Source organism: Pleurodeles waltl, chromosome 12, assembly GCF_031143425.1.
Source record: "Pleurodeles waltl isolate 20211129_DDA chromosome 12, aPleWal1.hap1.20221129, whole genome shotgun sequence".
NCBI lineage: Eukaryota > Metazoa > Chordata > Amphibia > Caudata > Salamandridae > Pleurodeles > Pleurodeles waltl.
In genome coordinates this window covers 338,320,189-338,346,164 of record NC_090451.1, presented here as the reverse complement: position 1 = coordinate 338,346,164, position 25,976 = coordinate 338,320,189, and the positions used below count along the sequence as shown (strand labels likewise).

General features: G+C 44.1%; 1 protein-coding gene across 1 annotated transcript in view; it reads left to right on the top strand.

Annotated features, from left to right (window-relative positions):
* Positions 1-25,976, top strand: part of CHST8 (carbohydrate sulfotransferase 8) — a 1,378,704-nt gene that overhangs the window by 1,010,752 nt on the left and 341,976 nt on the right. The window contains exon 3 of the mRNA XM_069216491.1: positions 2,636-2,671. Within this exon, the coding sequence (XP_069072592.1) occupies positions 2,636-2,671 (36 nt within the window). The remainder of the gene's footprint in view (positions 1-2,635; positions 2,672-25,976) is intronic.

Genomic DNA, 25,976 nt, shown 5'->3' with positions numbered 1-25,976 from the left:
ATCTCGTTTGTGTCTAAAAAATCACAAACATGGTGCAGAATGTTGTGAAGAGGCGTGAGTGCAAGGATTTTGGAATTATGACACTTTTATTTTGGCTGCAAACCTGTCATTTCTGGAGGACTACTACAACCCACTCTTCACACTGTGAAGTCCAGCAGAGGCTTAGTAATAACGAGGATTGAGGCAAAATCCCTCAATTACACACTCGGGGTATCTCGCTGAAGTAAACAAGCCTCTAGCAATCCTATATGATTTAGGTGTCATTCCTTAAATTAGCAAAGGGTGATTAAGCACTCTGCATCTCCTTGGTGCTGGGCCCATACTATAGCAAAACCTTTAAAACAAGCATTGGCAAAACCATTAGGTGTAGCTTTCAACAGGAAATACTGGGTGAGTGTGTCAATGCAAGAATGAGCCAGTGGGTGGATAAATAGATGCGTGAGTGCAAGGACGAATGTTAGCATGCATACATGCATGATTGATAACTGAGTGCCTAAAGTTACCAGTCAGTAAAGACACCTTCACTTATAAGACACACCTGTTGACGTTACCAATGCTTGTTTGATATTTCTATCGAACCATACATGTATCCAAACTTTAGTACATGACTGGCAGCTGTGTATGAGTGGCACTACTGATTGTAGCTCGAAGAATGCTTAAGTTGTGCACCACGTGCAGTTTACACCATAATATAATACAATAACAGATAATCCCCTGCGGTTTTGTGTTAGGCTTGATCTGTGGTGGCTTGTGTCCTGGCAGTCATTGATCACGAGGGACTTAAGTCTATCGGTTTAACTTTGGTGCCCACAATCACTTAGTCATTAAAGACGAGTAAAAGTAACAATTGCTCATTAGTGATTAAGGGTGTCCCTGAATATTGGAGTAATTCATTTAAACATAAACACTCAGTCAGTAAACAGATTAAGCTTTTTTTAAAGTCCTGGGCGTGTGGTGATTTGCAAGGCTCCTGCATGATCACAAATCTAATCCAATATAAAGCATTTTGAAGGATGTTGCTGAGGCGCTGGAACTCTACACACCAGGAAATTGATTAATTCGAAAGACAAAACACCTTTGCAACCAATGTCCATTCATTTTTCAAATCATCTTTTATTGTAGTGGACTAAAAGTGCTTTATGGTGTGTAAAGGAGATTGTTTTATATTGTCACCTCTTCGGCCTGGGCTTTGCAGATAAGGAACCATAACAGTAGTTGTTACGAGACAAATGCAAGCAAAGCGTTGTCAGCTTATCTGTAAAATACCCCTAATAGCAATATAGGCAAAGGGAGAGTTGGAGCCGATAGTGTCGACCTAAAGTAGCTCAAATGCATACAGAAGCTGCTTCGCAAATCTCCATGAGAGGAGCCTCTCGTGAGATATTTGAAACAACTTACATTGATATCAATTTATGAAAGAAACGATGAAAGTGCGGCTGGTACATTGCAGAAGCCTTTGTTAGGCATCTGTGACCACAACAGAATACATAAATATATTTTGTATTAGGACCTACAGTATATAACCATGTAACATAAGTTATGTTGATTAATATAGCGCTTTAATCTATCAAGAGGGCCTAATTTAGATTAAATCTGAAATAGACATTTGTTTGTGTTATTTTACTTATGTACTTATTATGGAACTTCAGCAGTATTGATTACTGTGATGTCACCAATGTTAAGGTGATGTGACATTACTTCCTCAGTAGATTCAACTTCAGTGTTTATATGAACACAATTCGTGTGATGTCATTAAAGTCAAAAGGTGTATGGTGTCATTTCTATTACCTCTAGCATATTGGTGAACCAACGTCCAAGGATCTCACGTTTCTTTATCGTCACAGAACTCCTTGGGGACTTGCATCGCCCTTATAATGTACACTTAGAGGTATTTAATTCCCTGTGTAATGTGTACTCTTATGTAGTACTCCCAAATGAAAACACAGATGGATGAGTGTATGGATAAATTGACGGGTCTGTAATTGGAACTGTTTGGCCAACCCCCATAAACTTGTTTGGTTTTTCTATTGTGACTGCACAATATAGGACACACTTAGACTAAATAATGTATATTATTAAACTGCCTAAAGAAATCTTGTGTGCTCAACGTGCCAGAGTGAAACGTGTTTGATAACTCTTACACGATTATACATTATGAGAATCAAGACTCTTGGAATCAAGGGTTAATAATCAATTTCCAAACTAAATATTCAATGCAAGCTTGCTTTTTATCATCATAGTGCATGCAGATTCTGCATTCACATGTTAAGAACAATAATAATTGGAGTAATGGTTTGGAGGGTTAAACCCCCTGGAGTTCAGCTCTCCAGCCCTTACTTTACTTTCTTTTGTAATGGAGTTCGGACCATCAAGCCAATAATAAACCCTTGTGTTCTTAGTAGTAAGTATTAATAGTTACCATAATGTGATTTAAAAAGCTATTTATTTTAAATTAAAACTTTAGCTTTAAATTTCAATTGATATGTTTGGGGAAATAATTAGGTATGCGTCTTTCCACTGTAGACATTTCGGCCTAAGGGGTAACAGAAAAAATACACCAGGAAGCTGTTGTAAGGTGTATTAATGTAATTTATTGCTGTCCCTTGACCTTTGTGCATCTCTTTTCCATTTACAGATCGTTGGAGATACCTGAAAACCGATCAAGCAGGAGGTAAGAACAACATTTTCGTCTCTCCTTGAACTGAATGTAAAAAATAATTTTTTGACGAATCCACTACTTTTGTAAAAGTGCTGCATTTAAACCTTTGTATTCGTGTACATGCTAACGAAAGATGCTGCAAAGTACCATCGAACATGTTACATTCAGTAGTGGGCAATAAATTCTCCGCTGCCGGTGAAGTTGGTGGAATTTTGGCCACTCCACATTATGCTTGTAACATGGGGTACCAGCCACATTCTGCCAACTGCCATGTGGCGGAGTTTTTAATCGAGTGCGGCTCACCAGCAGAACGATGATGAGCACGAGCAAGAACTGGCATCCCCTAGCACAACTACTGGGTGCTAGGTGGGCACCCAGTGAGATTTGCTCACTGGTAATAGTCACAAATGGTCGCGACGGAGGTGAGAAAGCTGTCACTTGAGTTGTTAAGCGCAGCAAAATCAATTCAAGCAGCAGCACCCCGCTGGCATGCCACATGGTGCCATTCACATTGATTTCTCAGGGCAGAACAAGCTACTGGCACTAAAAATCAGTGCGAGCAGCGTGACATGCCAATTTCTGCCCATCTGCAGAACTCAGTGGAATCTCACAGAGTTTTCATGTAACTCAACAGAATTACACGGAGAGAAACTCGACAAGTTCTGCCCACCTCTAGGTATGTCATCATCAATCAACAATAATTCTGCGTTAGACCTTCTGAAAGGACAATTTAACAGTATTAGCTCAGTCATTTATCAAAAGTTGATCAGTGAATCCCCCAAGAAATAGTCTTCTTCTTTGGTACAATCATGTTGATGAAGATTCCTGGCGACCATATAGATAAACTCTCTCAAGAATGGTATGTCTTCCTTTTGAGTCTTTAAACTGAGAAAGACCTTGCAATCTGTTAGGAAATTTTTTCATGTAGATAGGTTGGTGGAAAAAGTATATATAGGGTTTTATATGTATATATATATATATATATATGTGTATATATATATTTTTTATATATATGTAGGGTTTGTTCTTCAATGGTATCCACTTTACTGAAATCAGTACCTGGTTAACCTCTTCAAACTTCGTAGCCCCCATTACGAAGTGGTAGTGAAATACTCCCTTTAGGATGCGCAAGGAAAAGTGTGATAATTTATGGTTTGATCTACTGTTGCTTTCTCTTTTAGTCTTAGCTATACTATAATTTGAAACAATTGAGGAGATTGCTATTGCTCCCGTGGTACTGGGCAAAATATTGCACAGCTAGATTATGATGGCCCCCATGATTAATAGCCCTGAGATATTGAAGAATATATTGTCTTACTGGATAAATGGTACTATCCAGGTATCATTTCTTACATATAAATACCAGGATGCATGCAAAAAATAATCCAAATTGCAGGATATATGTTTCTTAATCTGTATGTTTTGTTCATGTAATATTGAGAAGTAATTGCCCATATTAGTTCTGTTTTGCAAGCGTTGCACTGTTTGCATGTAAAAAAAAATAAAACAACCTTCATCTATGTTCCTGTCATTGTAACTGAAGGCGAGCAAACCACTCCTTGTAGCTCATGTGTATTTGATTCCTTGATGGTCTCTGGTTTTAAATCTATATCCATGGCTGGCTCTGTCCTCAACTATCTACTCCGCTCCAATTGTTTTTCATCAAAAGATATCCTGAATGTAGATGAATGTATGTATGAATGTAGATGTCACTTAGGCCATTTTTTTCCCCTACATCATTAATGGCATCACAACATATTGGGTCACGCCTTGTTTCCTGGAATGTTGCAGGTTTGAGGTCTAAGGTTTCTTTTCCAACCTGCAAGCAAATTTTTCGATACATCTGACAAATGTCTTCTCCAGGAGACATCGGCTTTGGACCTGATTCACAGGTCAGGATACCTTCATTATTTTATTCAGGCTCTTCCTAGTGAGAGGGGTAGGCCATCAGGTGATATAACCACTTGGGTTAAAACAACGTTGAACTATTGTGTTTGACAGTTAACTATTGATTCTCCTGACATTTTGGGCATCTAGCTGGAATTTGGGTCTGTTTTAAGTTTAATTATTCTTAATGCCTATGCAAGAGGGATAAGAGGGGGTATGGCATAGAACACACGAGTAACATACGTACAAAGAATGATAAATCTGTGGTTGCAGCACATTTCAACTTGATGGAACACAACATTTGCCAGATTTTTTGTATTAGATGCCATATACCCCACGGAAGGTGTTGACATAAAAAAACTGTTGTTACACAGAGAATTATTCTGCATAAAAAAACTGGACACCCTAACCCCTAGAGGACTGAATGGCAGACTTGAATTTAGGTTTTTTTCATAATCCTTATATATAATTCTTTGGTTAATGGAGGCAACTTCCATGAGTTCGGTGGAGCTGTAATTTGGACAGACCGATGGAGATTGATGTAATACATGTGGAACACAGATCAATGTTATACATGCTGGTTAATGCTTATACCAAAAGATACATGCTGGTTTATGCTTATACCAAAAGTTGTATACTTTCATTTTGGCAAATGGGGAATAACTAACAGGCAGCCATTGTATCTCGCTATCAGAATGAATTACATAGGCAACACTTTTGAGTATTCATTGAGATACACAATTACATGGGACATTAACACACACCACTTTTACACACTACAAAATTTTTGTTCAAACATGGCGGGCGCTTCATGGCTACACACAAAGAATTTTGTCTGTCCATCATTTATTTCAGCGGCGTTCAAACAGTACATGAAGCACAGCATCTGGAATACACGGCGGGAGAGTCTGAATTCAGACACGGCAAAGAACATGGGTGGGTTTATTAACGTGGAGTACACTCTCATTATAGCTATATGCTACGCAATATTTTCATTGGTGCATTATTGAATAGTCATAAATATCATAAGCACGCTTACTTACACGTAAGATCTGTTGTGGACTCACAGTGGTATAATTTCATAGACTTTATTGGCTGCACGTCAAACATGGAAACTCGGAGGCACCTTCACCACCGCTGAAAAGCACTCATTCTACCCGGTTTGAAACAGAATACTCTCACACGCGGCACAACATTTAATTTGTCCATATCACAAGCACCAGATAATATAATGCAGTGTCGTTATTAACTATTTGAATCACCACTCCCAGCATGATCTTCACTATTTGATACATATGTGCGATGCACATCCTCTTAACAAGATTGTGTCATCATCTATGATTCATGCCGGCATGCCCAGCATGATCTTCTCTGATTAATGCACATATATTACACTGTTCTGGAGTGGTCATAGAGATATCCAGTTTACTTTCATTATCCCAGGCTCTATTTGTTTCCTCAAAATAGATATACTATGTATTCTGTTACAGATGATTTCCCCTGATGAAGGGCAGCGGCTTGAAATGCATTGGGATTGTTAAACAAGTCTGCTGGTACATTGGATGGATAAATAACTAAAAAGGATGTGATTTGGAATTATGTTAATTAAATAATCTTTGGAACTACAATTGATTATTCGTGATATGTGATGTCATAATGATTAAAACCATGCAGGATATTGGTTGATAAATTTTAAAAGGAGGCTAAGTCTCGGGTCTGAGACATCAAATTAGTGCACCAAGGGCACACTATTCAATGCAGTGGTGCAACCTCATACACTGAACTCACACCTACGGCCAGAAGGTGATACCCATTTGCACACAAACAAGGAATAAGTGGATCATACGGATTAAATAAGGAGTGCACCATCGAAGGGCATTATTCATACATTTCAATATGCCTCACAACAAATAGCATGTGGGCTGTCTAGTAGACTCAACTTAAAAATGTAGTTATTTTGTCTGTGGGGAACTTCCTAGCTCACACATCTGTCCCATCGACAGGGGTCTGCTATCATGTTTCATCAATATATCTTTCAGGATCACTTCCCATGTGGTGATATCCCCACACTATCGTTGCCTCACTATAAAGAAAATTACACTCTTACCTTCAAAGTCATGAGTAAATATGGTAGAGGCAGGCAACACTCTTCACAGGAACCGACCTAGAAATCAACCTGCGGTCACAAATAGAACAATAAAGACTGATTCTCTTTTTAGCAAACTATTTCAGCAAACACCACTAAGAAGAGAATGCATGAAGTAAATATGATATAAATCACTGTTTGACCAATGTAATGCTAAGGATTTGTGGTTCCTGCAATTTGCATTCTCCACAAAATGGAGGATTTTCTATTGCAGCCATGTTAGAAATGAGGTCTCTAGTTGGCAGTCAATTTACACCCTGTCCAAGTAGGGATCCTCACTCTAGTAAGAGTAAGGGAGATACACAGAGCAGATAACGCCTGCTCACCCCATTGGTACCTTGGCACAAGCAGCCAGGCTTATCTCAGAGTCAATGTGTAAAGTATTTGTACAAAAACACACAGTAATACGGTGAAAACATAACACAAGGACTCTACACCAGTTTAGAAAAATAGCCAATATTTATCTACATCAAACAAGACCAAACCTACAAAAATCCAACATACAGAAGCAAAGATATGAATTTTTAAAGTAAAAAAAGTCTTAATTCATAGAAATCAATGGATGCTTTGGTTTATCACAAAGTACCTGGTATGCATCGAAAATAAAGCTGCACGGGCGAGCGTGCATCGGAAAAGCAATCGATGCGTCAATTCCTTACTTGCAAGTGAGGTCGTGCGTCGGTTCTTTCTCCACCAGGCAAGTGATGCATCAATTCTTTCCTTACAGGGAAGGGATGCGTCGGTGCCCGGACAAGCTGCCTCAGGTCCGTGTGGTGATGTTGAAGGGTTTGACGCCCAGGGTCGATGCGTGGAAAACTCAGACACGCTGTGCGAAGTGTCTGTGTTGAGATCAGGCACTGTGTTGATTCTCCAGTAGCTAGGCAGGCGCTGTATCAGTTTTCAGGCATGAGACAGGTGCTGTGTCAATTTTTCTGATGCCCACACAGTGGTGCATGGATGTTTCCCCATAGGTTACCAGCTTCCACTTCTAAGGGCCCAGGGACAGGATTTGGTACAGCTTAGCAAGTTAGGACTCTCAGCAGAAGAGCCAAGGCACTGGGGGATGAAGTCTTTGATGTCCCTGAGACTTCAGAACGGAGGACAAGCTCAGTTAAGCCCTTGGAGAAACTTCATAAGCAGGATTTCAGAAAGCAAAGTCCAGTCCTTTACCTCTAAGGCAGAAGCAGCAACAGCAGCCCAGCACAGTAAAGCAACAGGCAGAGGGGCAGGTCATCCTCAAGCATTAAGCTCTTCTCCTTGGCAGAGGTTCCGCTTGATCCAGAAGTAATCTAAAGCTCTGGGGTTTTGGGTCCACTACTTATACTAATTTCTGCCTTGGAAGTAGGCAAACTTCAAAGGAAACTTTTTGTAGTGTACAATAACCTGCCTCTTCCTTGCCATACCCCAGACAGACCCTAGGGGGTTGGAGACTGTATTGTGAGAGGATAGGCACAGTCCTTTTAAGTGCAGGTGACAGCTCCTCCCTTCCACTCTAGGTCAGGAAGACTCATCAGGATATGCAGGATACACCTCAGCTCCCTTTGTGTCCCTGTCTAGAGTGAATTCACAAACAGCACAACTGTCAGTCTGACCCAGATGTGTATTCAGCAGCCAGGCAGAGGAAGAGAACGGTTAAGAAAGAAAATGCCCACTTCCTAAAAGTGGCATTTTCAAACAGACAATCTATAAACCAACTTCACCAAAAAATGTATTTTTAAATCGTGAGTTCAGAGACCCCAAACTCCACATATCTATCTGCCCCCAATGGTAAACTGCACTTAAAAGATATTTAATCCCCATGTTAACCTATGGGAGAGATAGGCCTTGCAATAGTGAAAACCGCCTCTGGCAGTACTTCATTATCAGGGCATGTAAAACACGCAAGTACATGTCCTACCTTGAATACACTGCATCCTGCCCATGGCGCTACGTAGGGCCTATCTTAAGGGTGACTTTCATCTAGTAAAATGGAAGGTTTGAGCCTGGAAAGTGGGTACACTTGCCAGGTCAAATTGGCAGTGCAAAGAGTGCACACACAGACACTGCAGTGGCAGGACTGAGATATATTTACAGGGCTACTCATGTGGGTGGTACAATCAGTGCTGCAGGCCCGCTAGTAGCATTTGATTTACATGCCCTGGGCATACATAGTGCACTTTACTAGGGACTTACCAGTAAATCAAATGTGGCAATCATGGAAACCCAATTTTGAATATCTTTTAGATAGAGAGCACTTTCACTGATTAGCAGTGGTAAGATGCCCAGAGTATCAAAGCCAGCAAACACGAATTACAGCACAGGATCAAAAAACGGGGTCATAAGCAACAACAACAAAAAGCACAGGGAAACCACACCAAGAGCTGCCATGTCTAACAGGGCCCAACTACTAACTGAACTTCACATCGAGTGTCAAACATTGTATTTGTATTGTATTTTTGGAGAAAATGTTAGGTATAAATCGTGATTATGACCTTTTTAATTAATGTTCTCAATAACAACCAGTGTTGCCTAGACATCTCAGGAACCCAGTTCTGGGAAACTACCTTTCGTGTAAACAAGAAGAATACTTATGCTATTTCCTATTGAAATGAAGCATTTTGCCATCCACCAGTGCCAATGTTCAAATTCTGTGACATAGATGTGCCTTAAGCTGATTTAATATGCTAAAACGTATCAGACACCTTGATTTGCTCATTACAGTTCTCTTTGTATTCTTTTTGTTGAACATGTCACACCTTATAGAAATGCCTTTAGTGACGTTCAGATCAACCAATGTCCAATTGTAGGCCTTGGCATCAAAATCTCTTTTCTATCATTTAATCACCTATCCCCGTCATTTCAAACTCTGTGTCCTTTTTGCTTCCAGGATAAAAGGGAGGGTCAGTGTCTGCAGGTATAGTTGGCTTCTGCACTGGCTTCCACTAAGATTTTAAGTGAAAACATTCAAATTATTTTCCCAAGCAGACTAATGAGATCAGCCATTATTGAAGATGTAATTGCCCCTCGATTTCTACATCGCTTGAAACAACTTTAGAAAGCAAGATATTGTTTGTCTTTTTTCCCTAAATATTGCTAGTGTTTTATCCCCACGTGGTGCCAAACACGACCATCAACATAGTGAAGATAATGGGGTGAAGCTGACAAGTGCAGCTTTGGGCAGGTTTTGGAGGGAAGACTGGCAGATCGGATTCTAGGTTACAGTCATAAGCAGCATCAGTCATGGAGAAGTGACACTGCTTAATGGTTGTATTGTATCCACACCTTGACACCACTTCTACTGTATCAAGTTGCTTCCTCCCAGGCAGAGCCACTGGTGTGTGGTGTGTTATCAGGCAGAGTTAACCTTGACTAAGCATTGTCTTTCCAGGGGTAAGAGACTGAACCAGTGGATCAATCATACATACTACTGTGGAAAACAAATACAGATGAGCATGGTAACCTATAATGTCATATTTATCTCAGTTCTTCTAGGTATGGATCACAGCCCAACCCCAGGGTCAAGTTGGGTGTCAGTGTGCACTGATGCTTATATGAATCAAGGACGTAAAGGTGTCCTATAACTTGATCATTTTTGTAGTGAGCATAAAACTGATCAAAAATAAGAAAACACTTACTTTGCAAAATGGTAATGTTGTATGATGGTTAAACAGTTCACTACAAGTCCCCTACTCGGTGCGTAATCTGAGGCAGTGGTAGCAGGTGGGCCCACTTGTACTCCTTTTTATCGACCAGAATTTATTTTTTAATCATAAGAGCTTGACCAAAAACAACATAGGGGTAATGAGAAAAAATAGAAAGGTGAAATAAGTGACAGAAGGAAAAAGCAGGGATGAACACGAATATGAAAAAGGGTACAAGAAATGTATGTCGTGGATGAAGAGACATGAGATGGAATCAAGACTCAACTCTCGGTTAGCAGCTACCTTACAGTTCAGCAGTGCTGGAGACAAGCTTCAGAGAACACGTTGGGCCCTGGCACTTATTCTTTTACAAATTCACCACTGCACCTCTACACTTAATATCAGTACATTTTTATAAAACTAATCGGAATGCAGAGATAAAAACGTAACATACCCACACCCTCAGAAATAATGCATGATGTAATAATAAGCAAACAATCACTGCGAGCTGGTTGATTTCAAAATTCCCCTCAACACCGGAGAGTTTTATCATTTACATGAAAACTTATGAATATATATTTTTTTTTAAATCAGGTTACATTTTCATACCTAGCAAGGCGATCTTTACCTACAGCAGAGGTTTTTTTTTAACTGCATACTGACTGGAGATAAAGTTACTGCAATATACCTCGTCATGCAGAATCTCAAGAGCGGTTGATTCAATTAATATTTGTTGTTATTTTATTGAGGGTATTTATAAAGTGTGAACCCTGCCCTGTCCCTGTTCATAGCAACAAACTACAGTAATATACAGGTACATTTACTGGTGTCCACAGTGGTCGAAAGTTATTTTGGTCTGTTGCGCTCTTTGAAGAAATTTTTGCAGTTTCTTCCTATGTGCATTAGGGAAAGGTTGTGCATGCTCTTATTACATCCAGGCTTGACTATGCCAGTCTTCTTTATCTGGGCCTTCCTGATTACTTTATCAAGAGACTCCAGACTGTTGAGAATGCAGCCACTTGGTTCATTAATAAACATTTTTAAGGCACAGTTTCCCGTTTTCTAAGCACTTTACACTGGCTTCTTGTGAAAAAGCACATTTCATTTTTTAAAGCTCTAGTATTGGACTGTCAGGGGTCTTTTCCCAGTGGGCCTCGGTATTTTGTGGCCAGAGTGCAACACTATGTTCTTACTAGGGCACTGTGCTTTGCTTTGGCTTCTTTTGTGGAAGTCGATTGGTCAGAAGGGGCAGTCACGCATTCTTCCTTTTAGCGACATTTGCATAGAACAAGCTTCCGTGTGAGCTCCAACCACTCGTTTCAGAGTCTTCCTTCAGGAAGTACTCAAGACTGCTTTTGTGAGCGATAATTGTATTCCTCTCATCTATTGGTCTTTAGCACCAGGATACTATTCCAGCAGCGGCCGCCGCATTTGTCAAAGGTTGTTCGACGGCGGAAACAACAACAAAAAAACACTTACAGTTTTCATTGCGCCACTCGTCTCCAGCCGCCTCGCCCCTCTTCTAATGTCCCAGCATTCGCTTGGACACCAGCACAGGCTCTCCAGCAATCCTGGCGCTGCTTACATGCTAAATATAACATTGAAGCAGTGACAGGAATGATCTGAGCGGCTCGGACTGTCACTCAGACACAAGCCTGCAGTCTGTGCTGTATATACAGCTGGGCTGGAGGAACCTAAGTGTGCCTCAGACGGCCAGCCCAACACGCATGCGCACTTAGCACACTCTACCCTCCTCTCCTCTCTCCTCTCACCTCCCATGGCCCAGCCCCATCTCTCCCTGTACACACTGCTGGCTGAGCCAGCAGATGAAAAATGTGGAAAAATAAAACGATAGCTAGCTATTTTTTATATGCTGGCTCAGCCGGGGGGTGACACCCCTCCGCCACTGCAGAGACGCCCCTGTACTCTTCAGAGCAGCTGTGCGCTCTGTACGACTTTGTGACCTATTTACAATGTGAACACATGACAATATAGATCAAAAGGCTTGAACATTTTGAATCATGTGCAAGTGGCAAGGTGACACTAGGTGCACTGGATTTGGTTTTCACGTTTGCACCATGCCATTAACTAGAGCATACAAAAATGTCCTTTTTACAGTCCTATTTCTTGAAAGGAGGAATAAAAAATAAATCATAAGCAGAAAAAAACAGCAACATTTTAGGTTCTTCTGTCCAATTTTCACTGCTGATGCACTGTTTATTTCAAAACAGGTGGTGTGACGTGGATGCGGCAACTGATCAAACGTCTGTACGCATAAACAGATGGTTTATTTGTAGGTGTGAAATATAAATTCTAGTGATATCTGCATAATACATTCAAAGTCTACATGAAGCACTCTAGGAGGTTTGTTTTTTAGTCTATTATTACTCAATGGAAAGCAAGGTGCTTAATTGTCTTTGACATTGCAAGATATATTTGCCCAATTGACATGGTCTTTTTCATGATGCGCACTCAGACACGGCCCGTCCTTTTGGGCGGAGGGGGAACCCCCCCACCTTTTGCCCCTCATGAAGAGTGCCTGTCATGCTGCGCAAAGGTCAGCCTGACAGACACTATTCATGTTCAGATCAGGCAGCCAGGAGTGAGACATGCACGATTTGCGCAGACTCCTGGCTGTCTGAGCTTTGCTGGGCTGAAGAGGTCACAGCTCCTATGGGCGTGACCTCCTCAGCTCAGCAAAGGTGCCTTGAGGCCCTTCCCCTCGGTGACGAGGGGAAGCATCACCCATTGACTTTGACCTGGGTGCTTCAGGTATAAGCCCTGAATGCCCAGGGCAAGTGTCAATCAGTGACACTTCGTCACAGAGTGGGGTGGGGTCAGAAGTCTCACTGACCCCATCCCACTCTGTGACGAAGTTGGGGCTGCTGCCTTCCCTCACTAGCTGACCTAAGGTCAGCCAAGAGGGAAGGCAGCAGCCCCAATCCTCCTGGGACCTCCGAGGCTGAAAGGGGGAAGGGGTTGTGTGTGTGTGTGTGAAGATGTGTGTGTTTTTTAAATGAATGTTTGGTGCGTGAGTGTATGTTTGAATGTTGATGAGTGTTGTGAATGGATGTGTGTGCGTGTGTGAATGCATGAGTGTGAGTGTGCTGCCCGCCCCCCTTCCCTCCTAAAATTACCGCCCGCCACTGTGTGCACTACGTGTTGATCAGTAAAAGGGCACATTTAGTGCATGCAGAAATTCATGCCAAAACGTTATGTATTTGAAATGAGATGCATGTGCACAGATTGACTTGTGCACATGCATCTTAACTGCTTGCAGTTTTGCTTCCTGGTGTGTGCTAAGGGGCGCCACAGGTGTAGATTCCATAGTATATCCTGCCCTTTCTGGACCTTCTGTTCCCCTGTGGTAGTCCTGGCTGTGCTGCTGTACGAAAAGGCTCAATGCAGCGATGGGACAGAAGTGTACCTTGTCCATGTACCCTGTCTACACTGTAGACCCCATACTTAGTGGTGGAAATATATATGTAAGCATTGGCCCCTATGGTCCCTTTAAGCCCTGCATATGTCAATGCTGCTCTCGTGAGTGACCTTAGTTTGGATTTTGAAGCTTGCTGGCATCAACAGGCCATATCACTAAGCCCAGAAGGTTCATGGGAGCCGATGGGCGCTGCTCATGGGAGCCGATGTGCACCCACTTCTCTATTTATGCATGGCAGGCAGGGTTGTAAAATGTGAGTGAAATATCTGCCAGCTGCTTTGCTCTTTTCTCGCTGATAGGTGCAGATCATGGAGATCTGTGGGCTTTCAAAACTACAGCTGCTCATATACATAGGCACCTGGCAAATATGCAGCATGCACCAAGCTAATTTATATGCATACACCATGCATCAATCAAAAAAAAAATCAACCTACTGTCCACTTCTTTTTAGTACCGTTTTGCAAAAGGCTGAATGTACCCTCTTGTAGGGTTCTCTACGGCAGTATGGTGTTTTTAACCTGCATACGTCTTTGGATAATGTAATTCTATTCCCTACATAGTGATCTCCCCAACATCTTCAGATTATGTGATCCTGTACCTTATGATCCATGTAATGCTCTCTAACACCTTTGGATAATGTTTGCGCTATATAAAAATGCATAAATAAATAAATAAAACCAGTATTTCATTTATAGAGGAATAAGTGCCGGGACCCAAAGCTCTGCTCAGAAGCCCATCAACTGGCACCAGCATGCTGAATACCAAGGCAGTGTATTTTGGAATCCACCTCATGCCTCTTTAATCGACTACCAGACACTCCCTGCCCTTTATCTCACTCTTGCAGTTTTCTGCTTTCTCCCTTTGTGATGATTTTTCCATAGTTTTTCATCTCACGTCTTTCCCCTTTGTGTGTTTCAAAAATAAGTGCCATAGCCAACAAATCGGTGCAGGTGGGCCCCACCAGCAACCGATGACTCAAATTAAGCACTGAGTACAATACAGAGAGATTAAGGTTCTGAAATCTTCTTCTTGCTCCCGCTAGCAACCAAGGTGAGAACACACCTCTAAACTGAGTAATTCTCAACTTTAGTGACAACTTTCCACCCATCCAAAAACTTAGGAAATTGGTCCGCACTTCTGTCTCCCCAAATACATTTCCTTGATATTCCTGTTCTTATCGACTTACTATGTTGAGTAAGAACATCTGCCGGATAGCTCTGGGGGTAAATGTCCCCACTGCATTTATTGTTTTGTAATGTATGGGTCACAGGGAGGAATTATGTGGAGGCCAGCCAACCATTTCCACATTCCAAAGCCAAAATGCAGGACCATTAAATTGGGAAATAATAAGCAGCTGCTTTCTCAATTCTGGGTGCTCGTGTGACATTTATTCATTGAAGTACCAAAACACTGTAGTAATACGTGTTTTAATATCAAAGTCAGTAAATCTTTTATCTGTATCTCTTTTTAAGCCACTTTCCACCTCTCAAAGATTTCTTTGGAATGTGCACAGTATTTCGGTCTCTCATAGGTGAAAGACATTCATCACAGCCCACGTGTTCATGCTTTTGTAACTGGGACTTGGGCACAGTAAAACGAGGACCCCTCACTTGCATAGGAGCTTGACTCGTATAAAAATGGAAAGCTCACTTTTGAATAGACACGGGCGGCAGCAGTGGGCATGTGTTTGGTATCACAGATACGAATTTGTACCCCCTACATTGTACATTTCGTTGGAACCCATTCACTTTAGGGGTGTACACCCCAATACTTGGTCCCAACATGGTAAACTCCTAAAAGTACCACAGTTTAGCTCAGTGCTTTAAATTGAAATATAGGAGTGCAGGTACTCACTCTAGAGTACCTGTTTGCTCCTGAGAGGAATTACTCTCCCATTTAATGTACTGCAGCAGTGCTGGGAAGTGGAGGTACTCTATCTTTCAAATTAAAGAAGTGCTGGTACTCAGTACTGGGCAGTATCTGCCCATTTAAAGCACTGATATTGTATCCTCACGACACATCTTAGTCTGGCTGGGTTTGATGGCTCAGTGGACTAATGCATTCACTGCAGAAATAACCGGTTCAAATCCTGGCAGGTACATGCATCTCATTCGCCCAGCTCCATAACATGAGAGCACCTCTGAGCTGCGTAGCAATAAACCTGTGTTATTTGTGTGCCTAAATATCCTACAAGGTGAACATGTGCTTTTATACTTTTTATATGTGTTTTTATATTTTTTCACAATCATACTTGTGCCTCCGGCATTAACTGTACACTTTACCCAGATACCCATTTTAGAAGGCCTTCAAGAATGTACAAATTCTGTGAAATGTCATTTGCAAACAAAGGTACTCAGATGGGATTTTCACGCAGTTTGCCGTCAAGATCCTTATTACCAAAATATCCGGGTATATAGCGCGGGCTATGTAATTTGCACTTGGGGATACTATGTGAATTAGCCCATGGCTAAATACTGCTCGACTTGGAACTCCTGTTTAGGTGCAGGTGCGAGTTTACACATGAAACTGAATTGGCCCCTTAACCGTGGCATTTGAAAATAAAAACATTGGCTTTCAATGTTTTTGTTAGGGAGATATATAGCAGCTATGCCATTATTTTTATTCTTACTAAAACACTAATTTAAAAACTACGTGCAAAACCATGATTTTAGATGTAATGTTTATACATAAAAGGTTATTTTTATTCGACTTCTATTTTAAAGAAACGACGTCAAAGTTACAGATCCAAGGGCACACGTGCTGTCAATGTAAAGCTGGAAATGTAATTCTAGAAGTTACTTTCAACCTTGTGTCTCCACCCACACAACAATATAAACAGAAAAAAGTATGCATATTGCAACGTTCACGGAGAAAAATGACTAGCACAGTGCAGCAAGCGACCCGAACACAGCTCAGAGGAACCGCTCTGCAAGTCTGTCATGTCTCCTGCCAGGAAGATGGACCTTGTGCGGTGAGCATCTATATTTATGATGCGCTGCATCAGCATTATCATCGGCGGGAGGAGACCGAGCATACGTTTAGAAGCGCGCGCTGAAAAAAAAATCCAATTCCCGTTGCTCTCCTCCCTTTTTTTCTAGTAAGTAATTTCCACTAGCGCATATCGTGATGTATTAGCACTTAGCTTCGTCCTGAGGCGCAGAGAGGAGGAGGAGAGGCCGAGGTCCCGGTGTATCCGGTCCTGTGGACGGACGTCACACTCGGAACCTTTTGTCTGGGCCTGGGCTGCGTCAGACCCCGGAAGCAGGCGAATAAAATAGGCTTCTGGTAAAGCGAGCGCAGCAGGCAGTCTATTAGTCACGCTCAACCGGATTTATTGCTCAACCTAGTTGGTAAATTTGCACCCGTTTTTGTTTGCAAATTTGACGTATAAAATATTACGGGCACAGGCGGATAGAATGTGTGCACAGGATAACACAATATGATCAGTTATACTATAGTTCTGTTATAGCGTGATCAAGTCTAATTTGGCACATTTATAATGGATGTAAAATGTATCCCGTGTATGGTAAAACTCACATGGCAACAAACTCCATAACAAACAGATGTACCATGCCAAGCTGTAGCATGTGTACTTCATATACAAAACAAAATGCGTGGCGGGCGTCATACGAATTAGACGTAAACGGCAAGCACCGCCCCATTTTCTTCCTAATATAACTTTTACAACTGTTAAATCCTGGACACCTGTGCGGCTATATTAATTATGCTTTTAGGTCTGAATTAAAAACATAGCATGTAAGTTCGTGTTGATTCTCATACAAGTGCACTTGACAAACCTACCTTTGTTGGCTGCCTCATGACAATGTTGTCAAAGCACAGACACATTCTTAAATGTTCGGGACATAGACTCTGAAACCCTTTGTTGTAGTATAAAAGGCCATTTATTAGGGTAGGCTTGCTTAATCATAATACACAACGTATAAACGGAACTTGAATCATAACTTTATCTTAAAACTTGTAAATCCCCTTCTTACATCCGCACTTCAACTCACCACATATCCTTTGCTCACCCAATTTTACCCTTTCATTCCTACACATCCCCTTTTCTTTCTTATCCCCTGCCTGACTCAGGCCTCACCCCCAGTCTCATCCTTCACCTGTTTCTTTTTCCCCCCTGAAAGGGTAGACAAGCCTGCATCTGACTCTCCACCCTCCCCCATCTACTGCCCGCACCAAGCAACCTGCCCTAAAACTGGCATAAACCCTCCCCCCATCCTTGACAAACTGCCTCCAACCACATCCTTCACATCTGCTTCCTTGTAGGGCAGGTGCATGGCCAACCTTCTCGCAGCGTGACCGCAGGCGACGAAGAGGCCGATCGTCCCACCCCCTTAAGTACTGCCCCCTAACACTCTCCCCTGCCCTGGCCACAGCCTATCCTAAATCGGGCCGTCTTCTTCTGCCCAAGAGCTCCCGCCGAAAGACTGGACTGCGTCCAGCTCCCCGCGTAGCCCCTATCGGGACACATACTCTGACACCCTTTGTTGTAGTGTAAAAGGCCATTTATTATGACAGGCTTGCTTAATCATAATACACAACGTATAAATGGAACTTGAATGATAACTTTATCTTAAAACTTGTAAATTCCCTTCTTACATCCTCACTTCAACTCACCACATATCCTTTGCCCACCCAATTTTACCCTTTCATTCCCACACATCCCCTTTTCTTTCATATCCCTGCCTGACTTGGGCCTCCCCCAGTCTGTCATCCTTCACCTGTTTCTTTTTCTCCCTCGGAAGGGTGGACAAGCCTGCATCTGACTCTCCACCCTCCCCCATCTACTGCCACCCAGCACAAATCCAATTGGCATTTTGCTGTCCCACCAGCGAACCCACTGCAACTCATCATGCCTTTGCATCCTTTTCACATCGCCAGAATCTTTCTCCCCACAAGTTAGTCAGCAGGAAGCGCGATTCCATCAGGTAATTTGCATTCCCCATGTCCAAGAGATGCACACCGTTGTCCCTGAAAAGCACCTGCTCCTCCTCTTTCAAACCCACGTGCGTCAGCACCTTAATATCCTGCGCCCAGCAGAATACCCTCATAGCCCTATTGACCTTCCTCCGAGCCCTCTCAATGGTCCCATGTTTCTGTGCTCCGTGCCATTTCCTTAGTGGCACAAATTCTGTCCATACTATGCAAGTCCCATGCACGTTGCGCTTCATCAATACCAAGTCTTGTTGCATGTGTTGCAGTAGGGCAGAGGTCTTCAAACTGGGGGGCGGGCCCCCCTAGGGGGGCCTCAAGTGATCCCAGGGGGGGGCGCCAAACTCTGGCCAGAAGAAATATTATACAGATAACATGCCTTTGTTTTAAGCAGAAGCACGTTATTGCAGTTTTTAAAAGCTAACAATACCTAACTGCAATGTTTAAATAGGTTTAGACATATTTAAACAGTGCCATCTTTCTAAAATAATTGTGAAAAATTCTGAGGGGGGCCCAAAGATTTTTTATTTTCCAACTGGGGGGGCGCAGCATTAAAAAGTTTGAAGACCACTGCAGTAGGGTGAGCCCAGAGAGGCGCACCAGGTTATTCTCACCCAGATGTAAAACCAATACATCAGGACATCCCCACGTAGGCAAAATCGATGTGATAAAAGGAAGCAAATTACCCCACCTCATGCTGCTCTTTCCCCACCACAGCACTTCATGTCTGCTACTCGGGAGTCCCAAAGATCGTCCATAGATCTGTTTCTCCGCAAACATTACAGCCCAGTGAATGAAAGAGTGACCGACCAACCATGTGATCGACTTATGTTTCTCCGGGCCACTCACGCAACCTGGAAAGAGAAACAAATGTCAGGAAGAAAAACACAGCCCCCTCCTCCCCCACCTAATGTACTATGTCACCCTTAGATAATTACTCCCCATCCATCCAGTATTTCGGTACCCGACCCCCAACCATTCAAGACCTAACATATCTCTCACAGCATCTGGAACGCCACCGACCAATGCGCCTAATCCTATCCCAATCCCACCTCAACCTGGCAGTCTCTGTCACCACACCAATCCTAAAGGAATCAGTACCAAAATTACCCGCTTGCCTACCCAGTCGTCTCAACCCCATTCTCAGCACAGACAAAAGCTGAGAAGCTGTAACCTTCGTGCCATTCTCGTAAATAAATACACCAGCCCTTGAACTCGACCTGCTTTCCCCGAACTTGTCCCATTCTCTTACAGGGCATGCTTCTGTCACTCCCCCCTGCTCAAACCATATCCATTTACCCTTGCCCAATTGATCCATCTTAGAGCGCCGCAACCATATCCCCAACTGTCCGCTTTGATGATGGATCTCACTCATTTTCAAACCAATCGCCTTCCCCACACCCAACAATTCGGACACCCGAAATGCACCAAAAAACATCCAAATCACGCATAAACCAAACAGAGCCACCTCATTGGCTTCAAAACAGCAAACTGGCAAAACATGTGTATGTCCAAAAGTAACTCAAATGTAATAGCCTCCCGCACAGAGGCCGCTCCTGCACGGATTCTACCCTGACCCTTCAACATCTTACCTAGAATATCATTCTTTGCCGGGTCCCATCCAAAAAACAGCCTGCCATAAAAAGACACACCTGCCAACTTGCCCCCAATCGTAGCGGGCGATAACCCCTTCCAAATCAAAAACACCACAAAATGCATAACCCTGGCCTCTAGCATACCCTGCTCCTGTCCCCTGCAATATTAAAAATCCTGAAATTCCAACCATGCCAAACGATAGCTTGATTCTGCTAGTGACCTCTCTACCAGCCGCATGACCATCACGGACCCCACTCCCAAATGTCCGCTGGGACCGCTGTCTTGTGTTCCTCCGTGCCTGGTGCCAACTGCCGGAAACGCGGCCACTGCGAACGAGATAAGAAATCCTCTATGGAATTATTGACCCCAGGGATATGTGCAGCTTTAAATATGATATTTAAAGTTAAGCAATGCAACATAAATCTTCTGAGCAGTCTCAGTACCCTCAGATCCCTAGCCCTCTGTCGGTTCACCAGTTGAACTACCGTTAAGTTATCTATGTAAAACATCACTGTCCTGTTTGCCAGCTCATTCCCCCATACCGACAACACCACCAGCAGAGGAAAGAACTCCAAAAATGCAATGCTCCTCCCTTGTTTCAACCATTGAGAAGGCCATGTCTCTGCACACCAACGACCATCCCAAAATAGTCCAAAACCTGCTGCTCGCGCCACATCCGAAAAAATCTGCACCTGCCAAACAGTGTCCTCTTCCTGAAAAGACATGGAAACGCCGTTGAACTGTGTAAAAAATAGGTCCCATACCTTAATGTCTTCTCGCAGACCAGTGGTCAACCTGATCCTGTGATGCGGTAGGGATGCACCTGACATTGCCAAACCCATATGCCTGCAAAAAGTCCTGCCACCCCTGACCACTCTGCATGCAAAATTCAGAAGACCAAGCATTTGCTGTGCCACATGCAACTCTATTTTATGCTTCATCCTGATCTCTCTAAAAAATAGCAGAATCTCTTCTACCTTTGCCACCGGCAGGCATGCTATGAGCTGCCTTGTGTCCAGTTCAGTGCCCAAAAACATCAAAACGCAACTAGGGCCTTCCATTTTTTCTGGGGCTAGAGGTACCCCAAATTAATTCACCAACTGCTCAAAATGTCGGAGAGCCCTGCCACACACACCCGCCTGTGGAGTTCCTACAAAAAGAGAATCATCCAAATAGTGCGACACTGTCTGGTGCCCACTGACCTGAACAAAAACCCACTGCAAAAAGGTGCTGAAAGCCTCAAACAGCTCACAAGAAATCGCACATCCCATGGGAAGTACCCTATCCACATAAATAGCCCCCTCCCCAACTGTATCCCCAGCAACGAAAAATCCTCTGGGTGAATGGGGAGCAGCCGAAAAGCTGCCTTGATGTCGCACTTAGCCAGTTCTGCACCTTCCTCACAACCACGGATGGGCCGTGTGGCGTCATCCACCGTGGCGTATACCACATTAGTATCTTCCGGTGCGATGAAATCATTCACTGACGCCCCCTCAGGCCATGACAGATGATGAATCAACCTATAATACCCCTTTGTCTTTTTTGGTACCACCCCCAAATGCGAGATCATCAAGTTCTCCATAGACCAGTCATGGAATGGGCCCAAAATTCTACCCTCTGCCACCTCCTTGCTCAATTTAGCCGCCACCACCTCTGGCATGGTTTTTGCTTTTCCCACCCGGAAACCTTACTTGAAATCCCATTCCAACTTTAATGCAGTATCCGTATTCGGGTACACTTGCAAGCAAGGAAGTAACCTCTCCAGCTTAATTGGAGTAGTCGCCCTTTGGCCCAGTAGGTCCCTGTGCTCCCCTCCCACTAGTAGACCTCCACTGCTCTGCTGGGCTGGCGAGAGAAAAACATTGCATGACCGGGTGTTGTCCCCCGCATTTAGAACACTCATGGTTAAATTTGCAGGGGTTCCTGGAACAAAATCCCTTGTTAAAGTTCCAACAGGCTCCCGAGGTGGACAACAGCACCCTCTGAGGTAAACCCGCCCCTCCCTGAGCGGGACGCTGCTGAAACAGCTTATAGACTACTGGGAGACCACTAGCTGTGTGCGTGGAAGCCGCAGAATGCGGGGATGCCATCCATTGCATCCACAACTCTGAATCAATATCCCCCCAAGGCTTTTCAGGATTTATGCTAACCTGGGCCCTAATGTCCTCATCATAATTTAACCATGCAAACCCCCCGAAATGTAGCTGTGCCTTCCTACTGATGTCCATGTATTTAAACATGGCAATGGCCCTGTCCAGATACTTCTCACAGTATATGCTTGCATAAATCAAAAAGGCAGCGGTCCAGTTATCCATAGTTATTGGAACACAAGGCCTCCTTGCTAATTCCCACTCTTCCTTGGACCCTTCTTTTGCCTGGATGTCCCTATGCAGTAATTTGAAAACATCCACATATTCATGTTTCCAAATCTTAGTCTTGGTTTTGTCAGCGACATGTGAGCCCAAGGGCATCGCGAGTCCGATGTAGGGGAGCCTCTTCTTATGTCCTTTTCCCCCCCCTTTATCCTTGTCTGTCTTTTCCCCACTAACCCCTGCATCTCCGTCTTTGCTTCGTACCAACGCCTCTCCAATTCCAATTTGAGCCTTTTCACCTGCCTCTATTGCACCTGTAGCAGGCCGCACATGCACTGAATCATCCCCCACACCTATAGATTTATACTGTGCCCCCCCGGCCTTGCCCTTCCGTTCACTCCATGGCACCCACCAGTCTCCCTTACCTTGAAAACCACGGCCAGTTGACTTGGCCTCTGGCCTTGGTCTACGCTTGCCACCATCTTTACGGGCAACCTCCTGGCCTTGAGCGTAAGATGTCGAGACCTGCAAATTATGAACAATAGAGGGTTTTGCGCTGCTCCTGCGCTCCTGACCCTTCCCCGGTCCCCCGCTCACCTCTTTGTCTCGCAGTTCCCCCTCTTCCCAATCGTCAAGATCCTCCTCATAGTCTAGCTCAATCATCTCGTCCTCATCCACACCCATTCTGTCATCACCACCAGCTGTATCCACCATCCCGCATTCCTCATTCAACCCGAAAACCTCCTGGCGCCAACCAGACGTGTGCTTATCTCGGTCCCACGGTGTAGAGAAGGCTGCCGAAGAACCCTCTATAGCTTCCGACCAAAGTCCTGAGGCCGTATTGCGCCCCGTTGGCTTTGCCACCTTCCTGCCAGCCTCTGACCCTGGTGTTGACTCTCTATGCCTCATCTGCCCGGGTGCGCCAGGTGCTGCCGTCACGCTGCCTGACCCACCGGCCGCACTAGCCTCCTGCCCTGGCTCCTGCTCATGGGAAATCCAGCTACCCTTTTCAGCACTCCAGCCATCTTCTTGTCCCCCACTAAAGCCTACTGATTTTCTTTTAGCCTTTTTGCCTTCCCCTCAGCCTCCCCACTCTCCTTGCACAGCCTGGCCCACCTGAGTTCCGTCTCCGCCACCAATTTGCTCTGTTCCTGAATCCTGGCCTCTATATCAACAGATGCCCAATCCGCCTTCAGGGATCACCCTGTCTCCCAAAACTCCCCCCACCCCCATAACCCACCTCTGACTGCCCCCCGACCCAGCCCTAGATGACTCAGCCATGGCCTGGACTGCCAGCCCAGAGGCCCCTGCCCCAGCGCTGGCCCTCTTACCCTTTCCTTTTGTGCCCCCCAGCCTTTAGCCCTTTTCCACCTTTCTGACTCTTCACTGGGGCCCCAACCAGTGTGAGATCTAAGGGCTGTACCAGCCCCAAGGGGTCACCTTCCTCCTGTGTGTCCTGTGTGGGCTGCTCCCCCAGCTCAGTATCCTGAGCCAAGGGGCCTGTATCACCCCCAGATGTCTCACGTCTCACCAGAACTTCCCCCCCCAGCTCAACAGACCCTCCCTGGTCGCTATGTGGCCCCCCATCTGTAACCACAGGAGGGGGGGTGAACGTGCTGTGTCCCCGCCTCTTTTTTTATGCTTTTCTGGGCATGTCCCTTACTGGGGAAAGGCAGTCAGCAGTTGCCGCTGCCACCCTTTGTGATGCCGCGCGCGTCATGCCTACCGAGGCCTGGTCGAGGACGCCAGGCCTGAGTAGGGCTCCCCTGCCGGCTTCGCCTAAAATGCGAATTATGCACAAACCGCATCTAAATCCTGCACCGCAGCCATAATTATGGCCGCTAAAACAACCTCTTAACCTTGAACAAAATAACCCCTACTGATCGAGCCAACCTTCTCGCAGCATGACCGCAGGCGACGAAGAGGATGATCGTCCCTCCCCCACTCCCTTAAGTACTGCCCCTTAGCACCCTCCCCTGCCCTGCCCTCAGCCTATCCTAAATCGGCCAGTCTTCTTCCGCCCGAGAGCTCCCGTGGAAAGACTGCACCGCGTCCAGCTCCCCGCCCGGTGCAAAAGTCTTTTTTGCCCCCGCACTCCCAACACCACCTTCTCCATGAATTGCATCACTACCACACTCCAGCAGTGCCCCTCATTTCTCCATAGCCCCTCTCTCACATACATGTCATGTTATATGCCACTACTCGTAGTTTGCTCACTCGGTTTTGTGATCTGCATGGTTTACGTTCTTTGCACTAGGTGCATTATCCATCTGCCTACTTAATGACGAGCCAAACCTGGCACTAGACACAATTCCGAACTCTCCAGCAGTAACATTAATCATCAGAGTTGTCTTGATGTTTCTATTGTAGCCTGGAAACTGATGGACCTACAAGGAAGCCCACCTGTTTTTAAATTCATGTTATTTTTTAAAACCGCGCCCCTCACCAAGGTCAGTGCAAGGTGCAGCTGCTCCAGTCGCACCGCCCTAAAGACAACCAGAAGAGGGGCAGCAAGGAGGCCTAAGATGCACTATTGTCTTGGAACCCTGGGATATGCTCTCAGGTATAGGAGGGTGCAAAGGAGGTCATAAGCATGACCAGCTCGACATTCCACCCTTCTGATCTATCCCAAACACCTTTGGCACATTATTTTTAAAACATGCAATCATTATTCTTTCGATTTGGGTTTGACATTATCGCCAATAAATGTATTGTTTCCTGTGGTGTGACGCAGTTCAACTACATCAATGGAGACTTTTGGAAAGTGAAGTATTTTGGGCTTGCAATAAGTCGAGTGGCACTTTTAAAAACTTGTTTTAGTACTGCCCAGATCTGTGCTCCGACTCGCCCGCGGTCTTCTAAAGACTTCTGTTGCTATTTTGAACTATGCCCAAAACGGCACCTTTCACTGATATTACATCATCCCGATGAATTTATTCAGTGTCACTTGGCCAAACAGAATTTCTTGATGGTGAGCTCCTTGTGAGCAAAAGGGAGCCATTATGGATCTGGAAACCACCAGCTCACCTTAAGATTATGATTGGATCTAAGGCATATGTAATGTGGTAACCTTGGAGAAGTCTTTTTCGAGCTTGGTCTAGGCTAATATGAGTCCACATAGAGCGAAATTGAAAGACGGTGTGTCTAACATTATGTTTAAGTAATTCAAACATAATGACTAGCTTGTGCTGCAAGAATTCTACTTTTGTAAATATGATTCTACAATATCATCAGTTCCTACCTTTATTCATCGTTTGCCATTTCCATCTTGTTATATTGTTCTTCTTCGTGTGTCGTCGTTGTTTCAGTATTTATTTTAACTGAAACTTGTTATGGTGGACGTGACTCAAGGGATAATTATGATACG